This window comes from Hemibagrus wyckioides, linkage group LG17 (assembly GCF_019097595.1).
Source record: "Hemibagrus wyckioides isolate EC202008001 linkage group LG17, SWU_Hwy_1.0, whole genome shotgun sequence".
Lineage (NCBI taxonomy): Eukaryota > Metazoa > Chordata > Actinopteri > Siluriformes > Bagridae > Hemibagrus > Hemibagrus wyckioides.
In genome coordinates this window covers 1,836,192-1,858,202 of record NC_080726.1, presented here as the reverse complement: position 1 = coordinate 1,858,202, position 22,011 = coordinate 1,836,192, and the positions used below count along the sequence as shown (strand labels likewise).

The 22,011-nt window shown below is 41.1% G+C and overlaps 1 protein-coding gene across 1 annotated transcript; it reads right to left on the bottom strand.

Moving 5' to 3' along the window:
• Positions 1-380: 380 nt before the first annotated feature.
• On the bottom strand, positions 381-21,903 carry hfm1 (helicase for meiosis 1). Its single transcript, XM_058413102.1, has 39 exons — positions 21,822-21,903; positions 20,388-20,500; positions 19,990-20,215; positions 18,993-19,204; positions 18,035-18,076; positions 17,878-17,948; positions 17,659-17,791; positions 15,881-16,032; positions 15,710-15,787; positions 15,465-15,620; positions 15,009-15,209; positions 14,695-14,783; positions 14,555-14,598; positions 14,357-14,458; positions 14,056-14,201; positions 13,573-13,667; positions 12,578-12,711; positions 12,444-12,491; positions 12,275-12,355; positions 11,081-11,172; positions 10,806-10,912; positions 10,675-10,722; positions 8,556-8,653; positions 8,295-8,429; positions 7,847-7,932; positions 7,676-7,759; positions 6,930-7,087; positions 6,737-6,840; positions 6,321-6,506; positions 5,560-5,637; positions 5,361-5,476; positions 4,520-4,605; positions 4,085-4,140; positions 3,643-3,726; positions 3,092-3,331; positions 1,535-1,607; positions 1,387-1,444; positions 776-918; positions 381-679 (listed from the first exon to the last, which is right to left on the bottom strand). The coding sequence occupies exons 1-39, from the start codon at positions 21,893-21,895 to the stop codon at positions 616-618; spliced, it is 4,293 nt and encodes a 1,430-aa protein (XP_058269085.1). The 5' UTR covers positions 21,896-21,903; the 3' UTR covers positions 381-615.
• Between the last annotated feature and the right edge of the window lie 108 nt (positions 21,904-22,011).

Below are 22,011 nucleotides of genomic sequence, written 5' to 3'. Positions count from 1 at the left end.
GTCCAGTCTGCCTGCAGATAATCACTTATTTACTGTCTCATATAACAACATTAAAATTATGTTTCCACTGCACAATAAAACGATTCATATCAATACAATATTCCTATAACAATGTAAATATTAATAGTGTTTTTTGTATCTCCTGTTCTCCTTCTTTTTTGCTTGCTTTATTTTATATATATTTTGTAATACTACAAAATATAATATTATTGAATATTTTTTTAAAAATACACACTTAGAAAATAGAACAATAATATTATAATTATTATAAAAAAATAAAATAAAATGTTCCAATTCATCCAGTGAAAGTAAAAAATAGTGCAAAATTGTAGAGAAGAAGTTTTATTTATTTATTTGTTTGTTTATTCATTTTTATCCATGGTGTATAAAAACATAACCTCAAAAAGCATGAATAATTCTGTGAGTTAAATAAATGAATTCTTTTGAACAGGAAACTACAAACTTCACAACAATTCACACGTTAAGAGCTTGCGTTTTTCAACAAACAAATTCAAGGAAAATCATTTTTCTTATATATATATATAAAGAACATTTCTAATGAATGAGTAAATAACTTTAGTAAAAAATAAACTTTAAAAACGATCACAAGACAGTCTAGAAAATTCCATCGAATATCCCGAGGAACATGTCAACCTCTCGCTCCTCATCCGTCTGACTCCTGTATAAAATATCCGATATCCAATAATCAGATCAATAAACGGATATTTTCCACACGGCTGACCGAGTGTCAGAGTGGTCATGTGTTATTAAATACCTGCCGGTGCCTTTGTGCTGCTCATTAGCCGCCGAATCCCTTGTTGTAAACCGATTCAGTCGTCCGGTCAGTGAGATATTATTTTCTCTCTGTTTCATGAGCGTCTGATTTGCTAAGCTGATGGAAAAGTCCGGACGCTCTCTCTATCAGAGAAATAAAAAGCAGACACTGTACTAGCACTGGAGACTCCTTCCATAAACGTTACATAAACAAACTTTCTCTTTTACAGAGCACTTCACGTGAACGGGTGGTTACTATAGAAACGATAATGCTAACCTAGCTGTGCTAACGTTAGAAAAAATAAATCAACACCTTCTGACCAATCAGAGGTCAGGGATGATTGAATTGATTTTTTTAAAAAACAGTCACGATGTTTGTTTGTGAGTGAAATGATGTTTTCGAGGAATAACGTTAAAGACGGAACGCTGTTTAGAGGCGGGGTTAAGTCTCTGGATGGAAGATTAAGAAGACCTAAGAAGAATTTGTTTCTTTAGGTAATTAACAGTTTACTGTCTAACCAAGGACATGAGCTATAATTTATTTATTTATTTTTAAAATAGTTGTTAAAAAGGTGCAGTAACTGATGAGAGTTTCAGGTTTATATAAACTACCTTTGTAATAAAAGTCACTTCTGGGCTTTTTTGTGGCGTTCGAGCTGCACATCCAAGCCTGGAAATAAAAATAGAAATATCTTAAAATGTGAAAAAAAACCCAACAACAAAAACAATACTGTATACATAACTCAGTGTTAAATCTGACCTTGATGGTGTTGGTGTTCTCAGTGGAACTGCTTTAGCTTCCTCACAGGCAAGAGGAACTAAAATCAGGTGATCTGAACACAAACTAAATGTTTGACAAAACTTTTCTTTTCCTTTCACCTTCTTTGCACATGACATTTTTCTATCTCTTTGTAATTTGATGATACAGTATTTATTACACAAAATTCAAACTAGAAGTGTGCAATATGACAAAAACCTCATATTAATATCATACAATATACACTGATCAGGTAGAACATTATGACCAGTGACAGGTGAAGAGAATAAGACTGAGTATCTCCTCATCATGGCACCTGTTAGTGGGTGGGATATATTAGGCAGCAAGTCAACATCTTGTCCTCAAAGTTGATGTTAGAAGCAGGAAAAATGGACAAGAGTAAGGATTTGAGCGAGTTTGACGAAGGGCCAAATTGTGATGGCTAGACCACTGGATCAGAGCATCTCCAAAACTGCAGCTCTTGTGGGGTGTTCCCGGTCTGCAGTGGTCAGTATCTATCAAAAGTGGTCCAAGGAAGGAGCAGTGGTGAACCGGAGACAGGGTCATGGGCTACTGTTGCTCAAATTGCTGAAGAAGTTAATGCTGGTTCTGATAGAAAGCGGTCAGAATACACAGTGCAGGACAGTTTGTTGCGTTTGGGGCCGCATAGCCACAGACCGGTCAGGGTGCCCATGCTGACCCCTGTGCACCACTGAAAGCACCAACAATGGTCACATGAGCATCAGAACTGGACCACGGAGCAATGGAAGACGGTGGCCTGGTCTGATGAATCACGTTTTCTTTTACATCACGTGGATGGCCGGGTGCATGTGCATCTCTTACCTGGGGAACACGTGGCACCAGGATGCACTATGGGAAGAAGGCGAGCCGGTGGAGGCAGTGTCCTGCTTTGGTCAATGTTCTGCTTGGAAACCTTGGGTCTTGTATCCATGTGGATGTTACTTTGACACGTACCACCTACCTAAGCATTGTTGCAGATCATGTACACCCTTTCATCAGTATTCCCTGATGGCTGTGGTCTCTTTCAGCAGGATAATGCACTGTGCCACAAAGCAGAAATGGTTCAGGAATGGTTTGATGACCACAACAACTAGTTTGAGGAGTTGACCTGGCCTCCAAATTCCCCAGATCTCAATCCAATCCAGCATCTGTGGGATGTGCTGGACAAACAAGTTCAATCCATGGAGGCCCCACCTCACATCTTACAGGACTTAAACAATCTACTGCTAACATCTTGGTGCCAGATCCCACAGCACTCCTTCAGGGATCTAGTGGAGTCCATGTCTTGACAGGTCAGGGCTGTTTTGGCAGCAAAAGGGGGAGCAACACAATATTAGGCAGGTGGTCATAATGTTATGCCTGATTGGCGTATAACGATGATTTAATTTTGTTAACAAACTGGCAGAAAACTAGAAAAAGTTCAAGATTTCTGAGATCTAAATACCACTGATATCGTCATATCACCCAGCCCTAGTGTTATAACTGATATTTTAATAACAAATTTACTCAAAGCAAATAAATCCAATAAAAACAAAGCACCTCTTGTTGGAGCAGAGCCACGCCCATAATGCTCCGACTCCTCACATGCTGTTGTGAAGTTCTCATCACTGAAATCATCCCAGTCGTCCAGCGCTAGGTCAAAGTTCACATTGAGGACGTCGGAGCAGAAGTCGCTGTCGGTATTGAGGTCTGAGAGCGAGACGGAGCCGTGAGCCGTGGTTTCAGTGGGAAGGATTCTGCTCAGAGATTTCTGTGCTGCTTCTTTCCTCATGGAAACATCTAGAACGACAGACATGGGTTAACTCATCAACTACTGAGTTTCCTAAAGATCATCGCTATATGGTAGAGCGAGCATTACTTAGAACTGAAGTCTCTTTCTCTCTCTCGCCCTCTCACTCGCTCTCTTCTCTCTCTCACTCGCTCTTTCTTCTCTCTCTTGTTCTTTCTCTCACTCACTATGTATTGCTCTCTCTCTTTATGTCTCTCTATCCCTCTCTCTCCCCCTCTATCCCTCTCTCTCTCTATCTTTCTCTCTATCCACTCTTGCAATTTCACACGTGCTGAATTCCTCAGATGATAAATAAACTCACTGGCCGATGTCGTGTTAGCGCTCGTCTGGAAGACCTGATCCTCCATTGCGCCGGAATAAAACCCTTCAGCGTTCTCACTGGAGTCTGCAGGTGGGTTAAGATGAACTGGGATGAACTACAGGATGTAAATCTACTGAAGAGTCTTAAGAGCAACTCTTGTGTCATCTTGTCCTGTGTCTACTTTACATTTGGATACTTTTCACTAACTTCCTTCATAACACATAACATCCATGATATTTATCATTAAAACACTCCACTACACTCTGAAACTCAGACTGTTAATACAAACACTATACGAACAGTCAGTGATAAATCTGGATTAGTGCATTAGAGTTAGAGCGCCACCTGCTGGACAAAAAGATCATCGTACTGCTTTATTTTTATCTCTCTCTCTTGAAACACTCCTGGAGTTGTTAGCATGTGTGTTAAAATACACACTTACCGTCATGTGGCTGAAAATACACCTGCTGCTGAGGCGTGGCAAGACGTTTCTGAATCCTGCAGGAAAAACACGTCCAAACAATCAGCAAACTGTGAAGTCTCAGAGCTTCAACTTTCAGGATGTTAATCACTCAGGAGTCGCTGCTTACAAAGTGGACCTACTTTATTCTCTTAAAGGAAATTAATTCATTCTGTTTAAATAATAGGAAATATTCAGGATTTGTTTATTCCAGTGAAAAAACAGGGTCTGTGTATCGCTCTGGTGTCATGGTGTTATCGTGAGAAGATATAATGGTGTTTAATGGAAGGAAATATATCAGTCACAAGGTCAGAGCAGGAGCTGCTTCTCTTCTCCAGCTATGCTCAGCATCACATTAATGAGAAATCCAGTGCAGAAACAGCAGGACGTTGGTTCATACACTGGACTGAGAGTTACCATGTAGCAGCAGCAGGCATCGGTGGTTTGGGTGTGTAGGAGAAGCGCTGCATGTTGATGGCCTCTTCCTCACTCTTCATCCTCATCTGTAAGAAAACACAAACAATTAACTTCTAGAACACTGTGGATATACACCGATCAGCCATAACATTATGACCACCTGTCTAATATTGTGTTGGTCCCCCTTTTGCTTCCAAAACAGCCCTGACCCGTCAAGGCATTGACTTCACTAGATCCCTGAAGTTGTGCTGTGGTATCTGGCATCCAAATGTTAACCTGCTTAAGGATATTTACAGGATACTTTTGATAGATACTGACCACTGCAGACCGGGAACACCCCACAAGAGCTGCAGTTTTGGAGATGCTCTGATCCAGTGGTCTAGCCATCACAATTTGGTCCTTTTGGTCAAACTCAAAGCTCAAATCCTTACGCTTGTCCATTTTTCCTGCTTCTAACATCAACTTTGAGGACAAGATGTTGACTTGCTGCCTAATATATCCCACCCACTAACAGGTGCCATGATGAGGAGATACTCAGTCTTATTCACTTCACTGTGAATTGTGGAGTAAGCCCTATGATTAATATGTAGTATCACTGTGTGTGTGTGTGTGTGTATTACAAGAGAATTATTCTGTTAAATGAGTGCCTATATTTGGAGTGTGTGACTTTAGTCACAGCCTTTTTTAACAGTCTTTCCAAAAATGCCAAAAATTTTGAACATTGCCAAATGACAAAATAAATACTGATGAACTGAGTAAAATATTACAGTGTCTGAAGAACCTAAAAACCTTCCCAGATATTTTAATTCACTCCAAAATTCTATGAGGAGAACAGGCTGACCTTCAAGCGCTTGACCGGGGTCTCCAAGAGTTTCTCGTTCCTCATCTTCAGATCTTGGAGATATGATGAGAAAGAGGGCTCTTGACATATGAGCCTTTTCTGAACACCAAATTTACCTGAAGTACGAAAAATCAATTAATCTCAGTTAATAATGAAAACTTCATTTTAATAATCAGTATCAACATGTTCTGGTACTCACAGCATTCATGACCACAGAGCTGCTTGTTCTTACAAAAATGGTTACAGTGCCGTTTGCTGGGATCCGTCTGCACGGGATCTGCAGTGAGAACAGATACATGATAGCGCAGTACCTCACCTGTCCTCCAGAGGGACAGAAATATAAACATTGATAAAAAAGAAAATATTAAACAGTAACAGGTCATGTGGTTCCCTGTGTATGATCTACTCATACATTCCATTGGACAGATTCAAACCATTTTAATCTCTCACACTTAGATCCAGCTACACTGACAGATGTCACAATAACACGGAGTTACACTCTGTCATATTGCGATTAATTGATTAGTAATTAAGAGATCCTCAATTTTTTTTCACCAAACCAGAGAGGTTTAGGAGTGTGTTTATGGGACTTTTTGTGAGACGAGAAGGCCTGGTTAGCAGTCTCCACTCTAATTCATCCTAAAGGTGTTCTATGGGGTTGAGGTCAGGACTCTGCTCCTTGCTTTGGTCACTGGTGTGCAGTCATGTTGGAACAGGAAGGGGTCATCCCCCAAACTGTTCCCACAAAGAGCATGAAATTGTCCAAAATGTCTTGGTATGAAGCTGAAGCATTAAGAGTTCCTTTCACTGGAACTAAGACCCAAACCCTGAAAAACAACACCTGAACTCAATGATTTGGAGGGGTGTCCCAAAACCTTTGGCAATATAGTGTATTAAGCGCATTGTGTCTGATTAAATGTGGTGGTATTTATCTGTAAGATCAGCACACGTCTGTATTACCTGTTTTAATCCGTTCTCTCTGCGCTGGAGCTCGTGCTTTGGCAGGTTTCTCAGTGTCAGTGTTTCTCTGTGGGCTTTCTCTCATGTTTCTCCTTAACGCTGGACTCTCCGCTCTGTGAGAATAAGCTCTAAACGTCTTTGCTCCTGAGTAGAAGGCAGTGAACTTCTGTTGGATATCCAATCCCACTGCACAACATCAACACACACACACACACACACACAAAAATACATATACTGCTACAAAGAATGCAGTGATAAATAAAATTACATTTCTATAAGGTTTATAAAATCTCATGCGGTTGATAGAGGAAAATAATCAACAACATAGTGATGTGAGTTACTCCATTACATCCACCACCCAGAAGTTGATCAATTCCATATAACAACATGTACAGAAGAGCGAGTGAAGCACACACCGTACTCAGAGCTGATTAAATTGATGCTGATCTCATCTCCGACTGGCGTTCTCGTCACCTCGATCCTCCTCGACCAGCTTCCAGACTTCAGCAGGACAGTGTCTCTGTTCAATGAAACATTCATATCACTATTATAATATATTTTACTAAAAAAGTCCTCTTATTAAAAAAGGTGAAGACTTGCGTCTCTCACGATATCTTCTGCTGGAAGACCATGCTGTTGTCACAGTCTCCAATTATAAGTGTGACATAATGAAGGTCCAGTGCAGTCCTTTTCATCATCAGCTCCTCAAAGTTCTTTAAGCTGACTGTGATAACGATCTCTGCTGAGGAGACGCTGTAACGGGGAAGCTAGAAAAACAACAATTCTGTTTTAATGCATTGTAAAGAAGGTGTGGCCTATGTGCATACCATTCAAAGTAAAGGAGGTGTGGCCTATATACCTGTCATTCACAATAAAGTAGGCGTGGCCTATGTTCCTGTCATTCACAGTAAAGTAGGCATGGCCTATGTGCCTGTCAATCCCATTAAAGAAGCTGTGGCCTATGTGCCTGTCAATCCCATTAAAGAAGCTGTGGCCTATGTGTCTGCCAGTCTCAGTAAAGGAGGTGTGGCCAATGTGCCTGTCAATCCCAGTAAAGAAGGCGTGGCCAATGTGCCTGTCCGTCCCATTAAAGAAGGTGTGGGTTATGTGCCTGTCAGTCACAGCAAATAAGTTGTGGCCTATGTGTCTGTCATTCACAGTAAAGAAGGCGTGGCCTATGTGTCTTTCAGGTCCGGTAAAGTAGGAATGGTTTCTGTGCGTGTCACTCCCTGGAAATGAGGTGACTAGAAGTAGGAGGGCCTGAAGTGTGTATATATCTGAGTAATGTAGGTGTGGCTATAGAAGTGTACACATATATGTGCAGACATTAGAAATAAAAAAAAAATAACGGTCACCTGTTCTAGACTAACTTCATATTTAGGGAGTCTGCTCACAGCTTCTTTGATCTGGTTTCCAAATGGAGGATGTCGGTTCACGATCTAGACGAAAAACACAAATCAGTGAGATGTTAGATATGTGTTAAAGGGCCATAGCAGTATGTATGATTAGTGATGGTTATACTGTACCAGCTCCAGTTCTCGAGGATTGGTGGCTTCAATCTTGCTGAATGAAGTTAGTCCTGCATTCACCATCGCATTAGCCAGAGATACACCTAGAACACAACATATTTACTCCTAACAGTCATGTCTGGATGCATTTATAGACCTTAGTGACAAATTCCTGCCATCTTTCTTTACTGTTGTGTCATGCACACATGCTCTTCTATTGGTTATAAAATCCTGCAGATCTTTCAAAGCTGGTGTTTAGGTTTAGGTGGCTTATCATCCATCCACTTATTTCTGTGCCTATTTAACCTACCTCTACTTTCTCTCCATTCATCCATCTATTGCGGCATTTGGCAGCCATCTACTAATCTATCTGTATATCCATCCATGCACCAATTTTCTATCCCTCTATCTATCCATCTACTGCTTCCTCCATCCATCCACAGTTCTATTTTCTAAATTTTCTCACCAATCCTGTCCAGTTGTTTGGAGACATAGGGTGAATCCTCCCACAGCTTGGCTCTGAAGCACTTGGCCAGGATCACGGCATTGAGCTGGGCTGAGAAATTCTTCTTAGAGTGCTGAGTGAGAAACTCCACCAAGCCTGGCAAACAGAGCACACCAAACATCACACAGCTCAAACACTCCATCACAGAGCAGAGAAAAAGACGTTATTTGGTTAATTACTAAAGACACAATCACAGTGTGCTTTCAAATAAAGGCAGGTTACATTTGCTGAGTCTGATTCCACTCCTGAAAATCTTCCCAGTGTCTTGAGTGAGTCCAAATTCCTGAATAGGGATGCAGCCCAGCTGAGCCTGAATCAAACTGATTAGAAGGGAATAGACCATAAAATAAAATAACAAAAAGTATGGCATCAGAATTTAATGACTACTGAGTTTGTATTAAAAGTCAGTTCACTGCATAGCTTCTGAGAAGTAGAAGTGTTAAGTTGAACCTATCTACTCTACATGTACTCCAGGTCTGCAGGTGGCGCTATTAAACTTCTATCATGAGTTCCACATGTACAGTAAGACGAAAGCTTCTCAAAGTCATATATCTTGGAATGAATCGGCTTGGAAATGACTCAGTTTTAACGATCAATCACAGACTCTGTCATATCAAGGGTTCTCCTCTATGCATGACATCTGTTAACTCCCTATTTATATCTCATTGTCTGTGAAATTAAACTGAATATCGCCTCCGAATGAAGGATGCTGAGGTTATCATGACGCCAGCATGATTGGGGCAATTTCATACAAACGTTATCTCTATAACCGCTCTGATCTGAGGAAATGTAGAAGTAAATAATGTGCATTTTATGTCAGCAACCACAGCATCCATGTTCCTGAACCTCTGAAAAATATAAAATGCTGAATAACTTCATTGCAATTACAAAAGTAAAGAAGGCGTGGCCTATGTACCTGTGTAAAAAAGGTGTGGCCTATGTACCTGTGAAAAGAAGGCATGGCCTATGTAACTGTGTAAAGAAGGTGTGGCCTATGTACCCATGTAAAGAAGGCGTGGCCTATGTACCTGTGTAAAGAAGGCGTGGCCTATGTATCTATGTAAAATAGGCATGGCCTATGTACCTGTGTAAAGAAGGTGTGGCCTATGTACCCATGTAAAGAAGGCGTGGCCTATGTAACTGTGTAAAGAAGGTGTGGCCTATGTACCCATGTAAAGAAGGCGTGGCCTATGTACCTGTGTAAAGAAGGCGTGGCCTATGTATCTATGTAAAATAGGCATGGCCTATGTACCTGTGTAAAGAAGGTGTGGCCTATGTACCCATGTAAAGAAGGCGTGGCCTATGTACCTGTGTAAAGAAGGCGTGGCCTATGTACCCATGTAAAGAAGGCGTGGCCTATGTACCTGTGTAAAGAAGGCGTGGCCTATGTATCTATGTAAAATAGGCATGGCCTATGTACCTGTGAAAAGAAGACGTGGCCTATGTACCTGTGTAAAGAAGGTGTGGCCTGTGTAAAGACGGTGCGGCCTATGTTCCTATGTAAAGAAGATGTGGCCTATGTACCTGTGTAAAGAAGGCGTGGCCTAGGTACCTGTGTAAAGAAGGCGTGGCCTGTGTACCTGTGTAAAGAAGGCGTGGCCTGTGTAAAGAAGGCATGGCCTGTGTACCTGTATAAAGAAGGCATGGCCTATGTACCTGTGTAAAGAAGGCGTGGCCTAGGTACCCATGTAAAGAAGGCGTGGCCTATGTACCTGTGTAAAGAAGGCATGGCCTATGTACCTGTGTAAAGAAGGCGTGGTCTATGTACCTGTGTAAAGAAGGCATGGCCTATGTACCTGTGTAAAGAAGGCATGGCCTATGTATCTGTGTAAAGAAGGTGTGGCCTATGTACCCATGTAAAGAAGGTGTGGCCTATGTACCCATGTAAAGAAGGTGTGGCCTATGTACCCATGTAAAGAAGGCGTGGCCTATGTACCTGTGTAAAGAAGGCGTGGCCTATGTATCTATGTAAAATAGGCGTGGCCTATGTACCTGTGAAAAGAAGACGTGGCCTATGTACCTGTGTAAAGAAGGCGTGGCCTATGTATCTATGTAAGCTAATGTCAAATTTGTATGATTTATTGTTATTATGGAAATTTGACATGTGTAACAGCAGAACACACTAACTGGACTCACACTTTCGTAGTTGCTATGGTAACACTGATGCACATGCAAAACTTTGAATCAGATTACACATAATGTTCACATGTGATCCTATTCACATAAATATAAACACATTATTCAAATAAAAACACTTTATTCAGAATCTGCCACAGGAAATCATCTTTATAGAATAAACAGAAAAGGCTTTATTAAAAAAAATGTTGAATTTGAATCCTACCAGTTAACCTTCATGTCATTGGTTCTGATCTTTCCCTCCATCGGATACCTAAAAATCAGATTGAGAGAGTTCGTTTCTGTATAATAAAGCCTGAGAAGCGTGGTATGTGCAGAAACAGTAAACACACTAACCGGATAGTGACCCTGTTCTTATCCTTGTTCAGAATGTTCAAGGTTCTCTTCTCACTGACTCTCAGCTGGACGTCACTGAACTCCTTCACCTTCGATATCATGTCAACCTGACACAAGTACAGATTAAACCACAGGTTTGGGATTTAAGTGAGGTTTTATCTGTCTGACAGACAGTAAATCAGATCAAATCAGTACCATAATATACAATATGATAATAAATAATCAATGCTATAACAGTTAGACATGTTGAATTAAGTAAGAATAAAACATCTCACCAGTTCAGACAGGGTTTCTGTACCAGTCACCCTCATAAACTGCTTCATGGTGTCAAATGCAACACAATATCGAGCCATCAGCTTCCCGCTCTCTGTGCACAAGAGACCACTGAATTATCCATCATGCTTAAACTTAATATTGTGTTGGTCCCCCTTTTGCTGCCAAAACAGCCCTGACCCGTCCTGCACTGTGTATTCTGACCCCTTTCTATCAGAACCAGAATTAACTTCTTCAGCAGTTTGAGCAACAGTAGCTCGTCTGTTGGATCGGATCACACGGGCCAGCCTTCACTCCCCACGTTCATCAATGAGCCTTGACCCTGTCACCTGTTCACCACTGTTCCTTCCTTGGACCACTTTTGATAGATACTGACCACTGCAGACCAGGACTGCACACAAGAGCTGCAGTTTTGGAGATGCTCTAATCCAGTGGTCTAGCCATCACAATCTGGCCCTTCTGGTCAAACTCACTCAAATCCTTACACTTGTCCATTTTCCTGCTTCTAACATGAACTTTGAGGACAAAATGTTGACTTGCTGCCTAATATATCCCACCTTATTCACTTCACCTCTCACTGCTCAGAATGATATACCTGATCAGTGAGCTATATGTCTGGTTCTTCTGCAAACTGTTACCACAAACTTTTAATCATACAATTTTATTGAAAGACTTTTTATGCTGTAACATTATAATTTCCCTTCACTGGCCTTTTATAAAAGTCCAAACCCTGTTGACAAAGCACCTGTGCACAAAGCAGCTCCCTGAAGACCTGGTGTGGAGGTGAAGGTTGGAAAGAAATGTGGAAGAACTTGAGTGTCCTGCACAGAGACCTGACTCTGCCTCATTACCTTTAGGATGAACTGTATAAACTGACTCAGTGTCTGATCTCATTAATGCTAATATTCACATTTTATATACAATAGAAAAAGCAAGGTTTCTCAGGCTGCCTTACAAATGCTAAAGAAAGATATCAGAGTGGAAAATGTTTATAAATGAAAATAAAGTAAAAACACAAGGTCTGTTCCTCTGTAAAGAATTTCTTAAAGTGTATTCCGTCTTTTTGTCCTAAAATGGCATGGACACTACAATGTTATGGACAGTAACAACTGAAGTTCAGTGAAGTTTGACTGTAATATATTACATAAGTCTGATTTGGTGCTCTGCTGAAATCAGCAAAATGTTGTTGACCTCACCTGTAGGTTTGATGTTGATGTCCTCATCCATTGTGATCAAATTAAAGGAAGCCAATGAGTTCAGGTTTCTTAGACAAAGCTCTAAAACAAGAAAGGAAATTACAGCCGTAATGATATAATTCAATGAATATTACTGATTGGAGAGATGAATGTGAGAGATTTGTCACACCTTGCAGTTTGGTTTCAATTCCACATTTGTCGAGATCAGCAGAAAATCCTGGAAACGAGTTTCAAATATATTTGAATGATATATTCATCACATTCTGAGTGTACATTAATATTTCTGCAGTTTAAAAAAATTACCATAGTGTTTGGGGTTCTTCAGAGCTCGGATATAGAGGAACGTGGAACGAATCCAGTCTAAAGCCATGTTGACATCGGAGATGGTGTGAAGGACAATCTCAGCGTTCAGATGCTCTACCAGGTTTGTGTGCAAGCTTAAACATTCGAAGACGATACGAGGAATTCAGATCAATGTACAACAAATGATTTGGGAGAATCAAAAAAGCTGATTAGCACTGAACACGTGATTATGTATCACAATATACACCGACCAGGCATAACATTATGACCACCTGCCTAATGGAAAATGGAACTCATTCAGCGCTACTGTGAGGAAGGACGTTCATATGGCGTGATTTAGGATATACTGATAGCGTAGAAGACCAAACTATTCCAGATTAAAGGATGTAAGGAGCGCTATAAGAGCAGAGCTGTGTTCATACACACACCAATACACTTTCTACTGCTGCAGCTACTGCTGGACTTCCTGTAGATCCTGAGTGACCAGTGTCTCGTCCAATCAGAGGGAAGAATTCCATTCACAAACTATACATATCTTTACTGCTTTGTCTGAATTGTCTTTGTGGTTTCTGATTTGTTATTGTGTTTCTCGGCCACCGTAGAGTTGAATACTTTTATATGTTTGGATTTCTAAATATTTTTTTTTCATTTCATTGTCTGTACCGCTTATCCGATCTATCCTCGGGTCAAGGGGAGCCTGTGCCTACCTCAGGCGTCATCGGGCATCAAGGCAGGATTCTAAATATTTTATTTAACTATATTAATTTTTCCTCCCATTTTACTATTATGGATTATTCATGTAGATCCCTGACCCAGGTGTAGAAGAGTTTACAGGATGTTCTGCATGAGCATGAGCACAGGACTGTCTTTACAATTACAGCAGCATTACATTTATGGAAAAGTCTTTAGAGAGCGGGTGACTCACAACTTCTCAGGACTCTTTTGTCCTTTTCCAATGATCTCACTAAAGAAAAAGCATCAAATCACGGCCGTACCTGCTCTCTATGGTCTCTGAACCACTCACTAACTGTAGGTACTTGTCTCTAGTCTGAGTCCGAGTCATGATCACAGCAGTGGCTGATGTGTCAAACTACAACAACAAGAAGGATAAAAGGTTATGAGCACTAGCCCTCGGTCACTAGTACTGTACCCACAGTATTCAGATTATTATTATTACTATAATGAAGAAAGACATGAGGAGTCACACAGAAACAGCTATAAACAGTTACAATAATTAAAATCAGCATTTATTGGGGTTCAAGTATTTAAGAACTTAAAAGTGCATGAGTAAAACATTTGTCAATTCCCCAGTAGTTTTCATTTACTGTTGAAAATTATACTTGGAAGGAAGTCGTTAGTGCCTCTGATGAGCGTACGTCGCTAGTATGCTAGTTAGCCCGCTTTGCCCCACCCACAAAAGACGTAATGTAAAGGTAGAGAAAGCCATACAGTTAAATCTAGCAACATTTCTAATATACCTGTGGTCTGCCTGCTCTACCGATCATCTGCAGTATGTCGGCTTCGCTGTACTCCTCACAGGCTCCACCTATGTAGTGCATGGTGGATTTGATCACCACCAGGTGAGCTGGCAGGTTCACGCCCATCGCCAAAGTGCTGGTAGTGACTAAGAAGGTACATAGCATACTGTATTATTAACCTGCTAATAATCAGTGGAGATTAACCTGCAGATAATCAGTGTTATTCACTTCACCTCTCACTGCTCAGAATGTTATGCCTGATGTGTGTAAGTTCGTATCAACAAAAGAAAGCCGCACTCACAGAGGACAGGCAAGTCGCCGACTGTAAACGCATCTTCGACCAGTTTTCTGTCTGAAACACTGACTCCAGCGTGGTGATACCCCACACCACACATGATTAGATCTTAATGAGGGAAGAGATGAAAGAGATTTTCTGCATCAGTGCATATAACACACACACACACACACACACACACAGATCTCTGTTGCTAACACATACCTCTGAGTTTGGTATCGAGAATAGAGTTGGCATACTTCATTAACCTGTGAGTGAAAGGTGATTTATATTAACTGTGGATCTATAAAGAAATAATATTGAAAAGAATGTATAGTGGAGACAGTGTGAGAAAGTAAACGCACCTCTGTCTGTGGTCAATACTCATAATGAATCTGGTGTCCTTGGCGAGCACAGCAGCAGACTGTTGAACTCCTTTCCTCGTGGAACAAAACTATGAGGCACACATAGAAAGAAATAACACTGCTGTTGAGTTCGGCTTCAAATCACAGGTTTATATGGAGGTGCTCGTTCTGATACGTTAATATTTCCACAGTAACAGCTCATGCACAGGGACTGGTGAAGTCGTTGCTATGGTGATGATGGAAGGAGTCTCCAGTGTCAGTGCCGTGTGGAAACAATAAGGTGATAGCTGAGGAACTGATCTGCTTTCTCTCACCACCAGTGTAGGTTTCTGGTCAGAGTAGGTCTGAATGATGCTGGCCATCTTGTAGTTGAGAGAGAGGTCAAATTTGAATTCGTTCTGGTTGTTTCCACACGGAAATCCCAGCACCACTTTCCTCAGTTTCACCGGTCTGTGGCTCTCGTCCATCAACAAACACGTCGCTGGACCCCAATAATCCGACAGCCACTCAGACACCTACAGAATCATTATAGTGCTTATCAATAAACATCATTTAATATGTTCATTCATTCACCTCATTCTATCTCTCTATCTATTTTTATCCATCCATTTATCCATCCTATATTCTACCTCTGATTCATGTCTATCTATCTATCTATCTATCTATCTATCTATCTATCTATCTATCTATCTATCTATCTATCTATCTATCTATCTATCTATCTATCTATCTATCTATCTATCCACTCATCCACTGCTGAGTCTGCGCACATCCTGCAGGTTAGGGATGGTTGCTGATACTGCTACAAATCTCATGCAGGTCTCTGATTGTGGATCTTCAGCCGATCGGTACGACTGCATGGTCTTCATTCTGCTGACCACCACCTCCAGAGTTGCTCCTCGGGTCACGTCTTTCACCACGTGTATCTACAACACGGTGCAAAAACAGAGAGAAGTCAAAACTCCGAATCACTGGTGCTGTCTTATTGCAGGAGTAAAGTGTAAACCCTGCAGACCTCGTCGATCAGGAAAAGCCGGACGGAGTGCAGTAAAACATTATCTCTCCACTTCCTCGTCATACTGTCCCACTTTTCCTTCACAGAAGAACCATGCAGCATTAATAAAGCATGCTCTGTCATGTTTGTTGTTTTATTCCAAACTCAGAAAACTCATAAGCTTTAAATTACAGGTGTTGTCATGATGAGATGTGCATCCTGGATTTCAAAATAGTCGTCGATCTCAGTGTCTCCGGTCAGTTCTTTGCAGTTCAGTCCCAGGGGCCCGAATTTCTGCTTCCAGTCTTCATATCGCTGACTGCAAAGAGCTTTAATGGGAGCCACTGAGGGGAAAAGAAGAAAGATGACAGGAATGTGACTGGAAACTGGTTTAACTCCACTGATCCATCCATCTCATTTTAGCTGTCTGTCCATCCATTTTTGTACATCCATCTATCTATATGCCTTACTTTCATCCACCCATCCTCCATCTTTGCCTGTCTGTCTGTCTGTCTATCTATCTATCTATCTATCTATCTATCTATCTATCTATCTATCTATCTATCTATCTATCTATCTACACTCTACTGCCAAAAGTTTTGGGACGTCTGCCTTTACATGCACATGAACATGACATCCCATTCTTAATCCGTATTCCGAAACCACAGGTTTATATTAACATGCTTATCGTTTCTATAGTAACAGCTCGTCTACAGGGATATGTACGGCAGACGCTCAACACAGACAATCAACATCTTTCAGAAGACATTAAATGTTTAACATTAATGGAAGGAGTCTCCAGTGTCGTCGCTGTGCCACAGTTTTTTAGTGACACTGGGTGTACAGTCACCGCTCTCAATCTATTCAACTCACTGACACTTTAGCAAAAAGTCAGCAATCAACCCGATGTCAATTTATCAAGACGTCCCAGAACAATCTGAAATGAAACAGCCTTTATTTGTCACATATACATTACAGCACAGTGAAATTCTTTCTTCGCATATCCCATCCTTGGAGGTTGGGGTCAGAGCGTAGGGTCAGCCATGATACAGCGCCCCTGGAGCAGAGAGGGTTAAGGGCCTTGCTCAAGGGCCCAACAGTGGCAACTTGGCGGTGCTGGGGCTTGAACCCCTGATCTTCCAGTCAACGACCCAGAGCCTTAACCACTTGAGCCACCACTGCCCCATCTGAAGCTGAATGATTCCCCAAAAAATCCCCTCAATATATACTATTTCATTAAAGCTCCCCCCATATTTTTTGAGAAAAAAAATCTTTGCTCAAAGTTTTTCCCATTAAGTTCGGATTTCAGCTTTTTAATTTCCCGTTGTTTCTGGTTTTTAGATTCCCATTAGCTTCAGTCTTAGGCCTTTTGCTTTCCAAATATTTTCACCTCCACCTTTTTCACTATATAAAAAACCCTCTTAGGGACTTCCCCCAGCATTCTCTCCTCAGACACCATGCTGAACAGATCTTCCCTGAGCTATGCTATTTTCTATAGCATAGCTATTCTATTTTTTATATGCTAATTTCATCAGATGTAAGTATTACTTTTCTCTTTTATTCATAATGTTTACACACTTTACTAATTCTACTGATGTATCTGTATATTTTTCCGAGTTCTAAATTCACTTACATACACTATATCGCCAAAGGCTTTGGGACACCCCTCTAAAGCATTATGGGGTATCCCAATACTTTTGGCAATATAGTTAAGCTCTGTGTGTGTGTTTGTAGTAATGTGTCAGTATGCTTATTTCCAGTTTTTCATTCCCACAGCACTGTAATACTCTGGTATTGATTATTTTCCTGTAACAGCTCTCTCTCTCTCTCTCTCTCTCTCTCTGTTGTGTTTATTCCTTACCTGAGTGAATATTTTACAGTTTAAAAACAGACTAGACAAACTTGTGTATTAAGAGGTAATTATGTTGATATAAACAAACACATCAGTTTATCAAGAGTTTGGGACCCACTGTAAACAGCTTTGACATCACGCCAAGGCTCCGTCGTCTCCATTAACAGTCGAATGATAGCCAACTCAAACAGCACCGTTTTCCCGGAGCCGGTGGGAGCGCAGGCTACAAAGTTCCTGCTGCTGTAAAGAACCTGAAATCCATAAAACACAATAATCATTGCTTTAAAAACAAAAGTAGTGTAAGGTAATAAAAGTGATAGGAATGAATGACACTCACATCATCCAGAGCTTTGGACTGAACGTAGTTAAAGTACGGGAAGTTGCTGAAGATGCTCCTGAATTTAACAGCTGTGTAAATATGACTAAAGGAAAGCTGTACAGAACCCAGAGAAGTTTCACGTAACTTACTCAGCAGGCAGTGTGGTAAAGGATACGGATTTCAGAGACAGGACGCAGGATCCCTGGTCCAGATGTGCCTTAAACAAAGTGTTGTTGTCATTATGACTTGTATTACAATCACACACATAGACATCATGCTAACAAGCTCACTGTACCTTTTTACACGAGCTAGCTTAAATCTTAAAAAATTACTGATATTTACACCAATGATAGGCTGCTTGATCACTTCCACATGCAATAAGATCACATGATTTGCACTTCACTTTCAGATGAAGCTCTACAGATCCACTAAAATATAAGCAGGTATTATACACTGATCAGGTAGAACATTGTAAGCAGTGAGAGGTGAAGTGAATAAGACTGAGTATCTCCTCATCATGGCACCTGTTAGTGGGTGGGATATATTAGGCAGCAAGTCAACATTTTGTCCTCAAAGTTGATGTTAGAAGCAGGAAAAATGGACAAGTGTAAGGATTTGAGCGAGTTTGACGAAGGGCCAAATTGTGATGGCTAGACCACTGGATCAGAGCATCTCCAAAACTGCAGCTCTTGTGGGGTGTTCCCGGTCTGCAGTGGTCAGTATCTATCAAAAGTGGTCCGAGGAAGGAACAGTGGTGAACCGGTGACAGGGTCATGGGCAGTCAAGGCTCAATGATGCACGTGGGGAGAGAAGGCTGGACCCTGTGATCCGATCCAACAGATGGTTGCTGAGATTGCTGAAGAAGTTAAAATGCTGGTTTTGATAGAAAGGTGTCAGAATACACAGTGAAGGACGGGTCAGGGCTGTTTTGTCAGCAAACGGGGGACCAACACTATATTAGGCAGGTGGTCATAATGTTATGCCTGATCAGTATATATATATATATATATATATATATATATATATATATATATATATATATATATATATATATATATATGCATGAGTGTAGTGTAGTGTGTGTGTGTGGTGTATCAGTCTCAGTATTAAACACATGTTAAATTTCTTATCACCTTGTATATGAAGAGGTTTGGGGGAAAGAGGGCGAACAACAGAGCAGTTGCGTTGCGGCTCACTGCTTCCCTCCGTCCGCATGAGCTCTCCGAAAGGGCTAGAGGAAGAGGTCAGGGGATACTCTGTCGCCATAGCGACCGCACCGATGCTTTGATGGTTCGTCGTTGGAATGGAAACGCTGTTGAGCTTCCTCGTGGGAGGTTTAAATACCCTGCAGGATATGTAAGGAATAAAACACTTCAGGATGTGCAGTGAACAGAAACGAATCATCTTTATTGCGTTAACATTAACACCTTAGTAATTACTTGGTAATTAATCTAGGCTACAAATATAAGCTTTTTAACCAAACAAAATCATTTTTTATCACTAAACAACCACGATACACATCAGTCCGCACAGAAAGAAAGGCTGATCGAGCTACTTACCATGTTTACCGTAGAGACAAGACACAAACTCTATATTTCTAACAATTACAATATATTGCCAAAAGTTTTGGCCAGATCATTGAGTTCAGGTGTTGTTTTTCAGGGGTTGGACTCGGCCCCTTAGTTCCAGTGAAAGGAACTCTTAATGTTTCAGCTTCATACCAAGACATTTTGGACAATTTCATGCTCTTTGTGGGAACAGTTTGAGGATGACCCCTTCCTGTTCCAACATGACTGCACACCAGTGACCAAAGCAAGGTCCATAAAGACATGGATGAGTGAGTTTGGTGTGGAGGCACTTCACTGTCCTGCACAGAGTCCTGACCTCAACCCCATAGAACACCTTTGGGATGAATTACAGTGGAGACTGTGATCCAGACCTTCTCGTCCAACATCAGTCCCTTCATGTGCATGTAAAGGCAGACGTCCCTGTTTTGGCCTGGCTCGCAGTCTCCACTCTAATTCAACACCTGAATTCAATGATTAGGAAGGGTGTCCCAAAACCTTTGGCAAGATAGTGTATGCAAGCTATAATGCTGTATTTAGGGAAACGATACTTCTAAATGCTCACCGGGTTTTGAGTTGAGCGCCAGCTGGACAATAAAGTCTAGTTTCTCCTGAATTCTGCGGTGCACCACGGCAGCCCTGACTGAATCCAGATACGCATATTTCAGGCCTCCAAACATTACACACCTGCTGCTTTTCCGCTTCACCTGTTTCACTTTGGACACACCGTCCAACAATGATGTCCAGTCTTCGGAATGGGGGCATAAACCTCTTTGGTTTCTGAGAGTAATCTTAAAAGGGAGGAGGTCAGGATAATTAACACATCAAATACTTAAATTAAGGCAACAACAAAGGATTTTAGGTTGATAATTTGCAGTTATTGTAGCTCCCTGGTAGCTATTAAATCTGCACTATCTAAAGCATGATGTCATGATGACACTGATGACCTGTAACTACACTGACCAGCAGACTCCATGATTTCTGCCTCTTTCTGGAGCTCCTGAGTCGCAGGTATTGCTGAAATGTCTGGTGCAGCATCCAGTTTCCACACACTCTGCTCCTGACATAATGGTTTCCTGTATGATTATGAAATAAAAATATAAGATAGAATATCAAATACAAAAATACAAAAAAATCCCTCCTTAAAATTGATTTCGAGCTAAATTTTCCGATCATGTCATGGACATAGGCAAAGTTTTCTTTTGGAAGTCAGAGTCATGATGTGACGTGAAGTACTTGATTGAGTTCCACATCAGCCAATAGCGTTCGAAATATGCCACACCCACTGCCCCGCCCATTCTGAACACCACTTTAACCAGAACGATACATATGACAAATCACAACATCGCACATTTTTTTGGAGTATTTTCTGAATGACTTATGCATGTATGAGGTAAAGATGGTGACCTCAGGGTTCGTTAGAGGAAGACATCTACCACATTTAAGTTCCTGACAGTGTTCTGGGCTCAGACACGGTCTCCCAACTTAAAGGCTGATTAAAAACATATCTCTTTAGCCAGGCATACACATAATCCATCCCATAACCTTGTGCTCCAGTACATCTGATCAAATGCACAGTTATCATCTAGTGCCCGCTAATATTAGGAACAGCAGCGACGCTAATTCCTTTCCACTTGTTTCTCTTTTTCTACCCATCGAGAGATGGTAGCTCCAGATGTGTTCCTCTTCGTAAAGATTTCAAAGTTTCACTGAGGAAAGGCCGACCCAGCGAGTATCCCCTGGCATCAAGCTCCAGTTGGATTCTGGTTCATGAAGATTTCGGACATTCGAAGAGAAGATGCCAACCCCATGTGGACTTTGAGGACAACAACCTACTAATCAATACACACAATAGCATTCTACATCTCCATCACACAACTCCAACTGACAGTAGAAAAGACATTATTTATAACCACGCTCTCCGGTGTCACCCAAATGGAGGCCAAGGTTCCCTTTTGAGTCTGGTTTCTTCCTCATACCATCTCAGGGAGTTTTTCCTTACCACAGTCACCTCAGGCTTCTCATTAGAAATGATTTTGTCTAACATTAATCTTAACTAAACTTTTGTACTATGTTTCTTATGTTGTGTAAAGCTGCTTTGACACGACGTCCATCGTTAAAAGTGCTATACAAATTAAACTGAATTGAATTGAGATCAAATATTACTGGAGACGGCGTTTGAGGTAGTGTTGAACTCCAAACAAACCATGTTACATGCTAACAAGCTTAGCAAGACGGGCGGGCTTATGCTTTTCCTGACAGCGTGTAATTGGACAAACCCAAGACAAGTACAGGATGAGTCAGTGGAAATTGTTTTTCTGTTAGTGAAACACTTGAACACCAAATAAAACACCAGTTCGGATTTCTGGAACTTTTTTAACACAACCGTCCGCTCACACTTTATGAAGCACGGGCCTGTCAAAGAACAGGTTATCCAGGGAGAAGGTGAAGTCTGATGATGACTCTACCATCCTCTGGGTTCAGATCAACCGCTCATTAATAATCTGTGAACAAAGCAGAGGTGTACAGCTGGATTACTTCTAACTAGCATCGAATGTGTTCCTAAATGAATTTATTTAGACAAAAA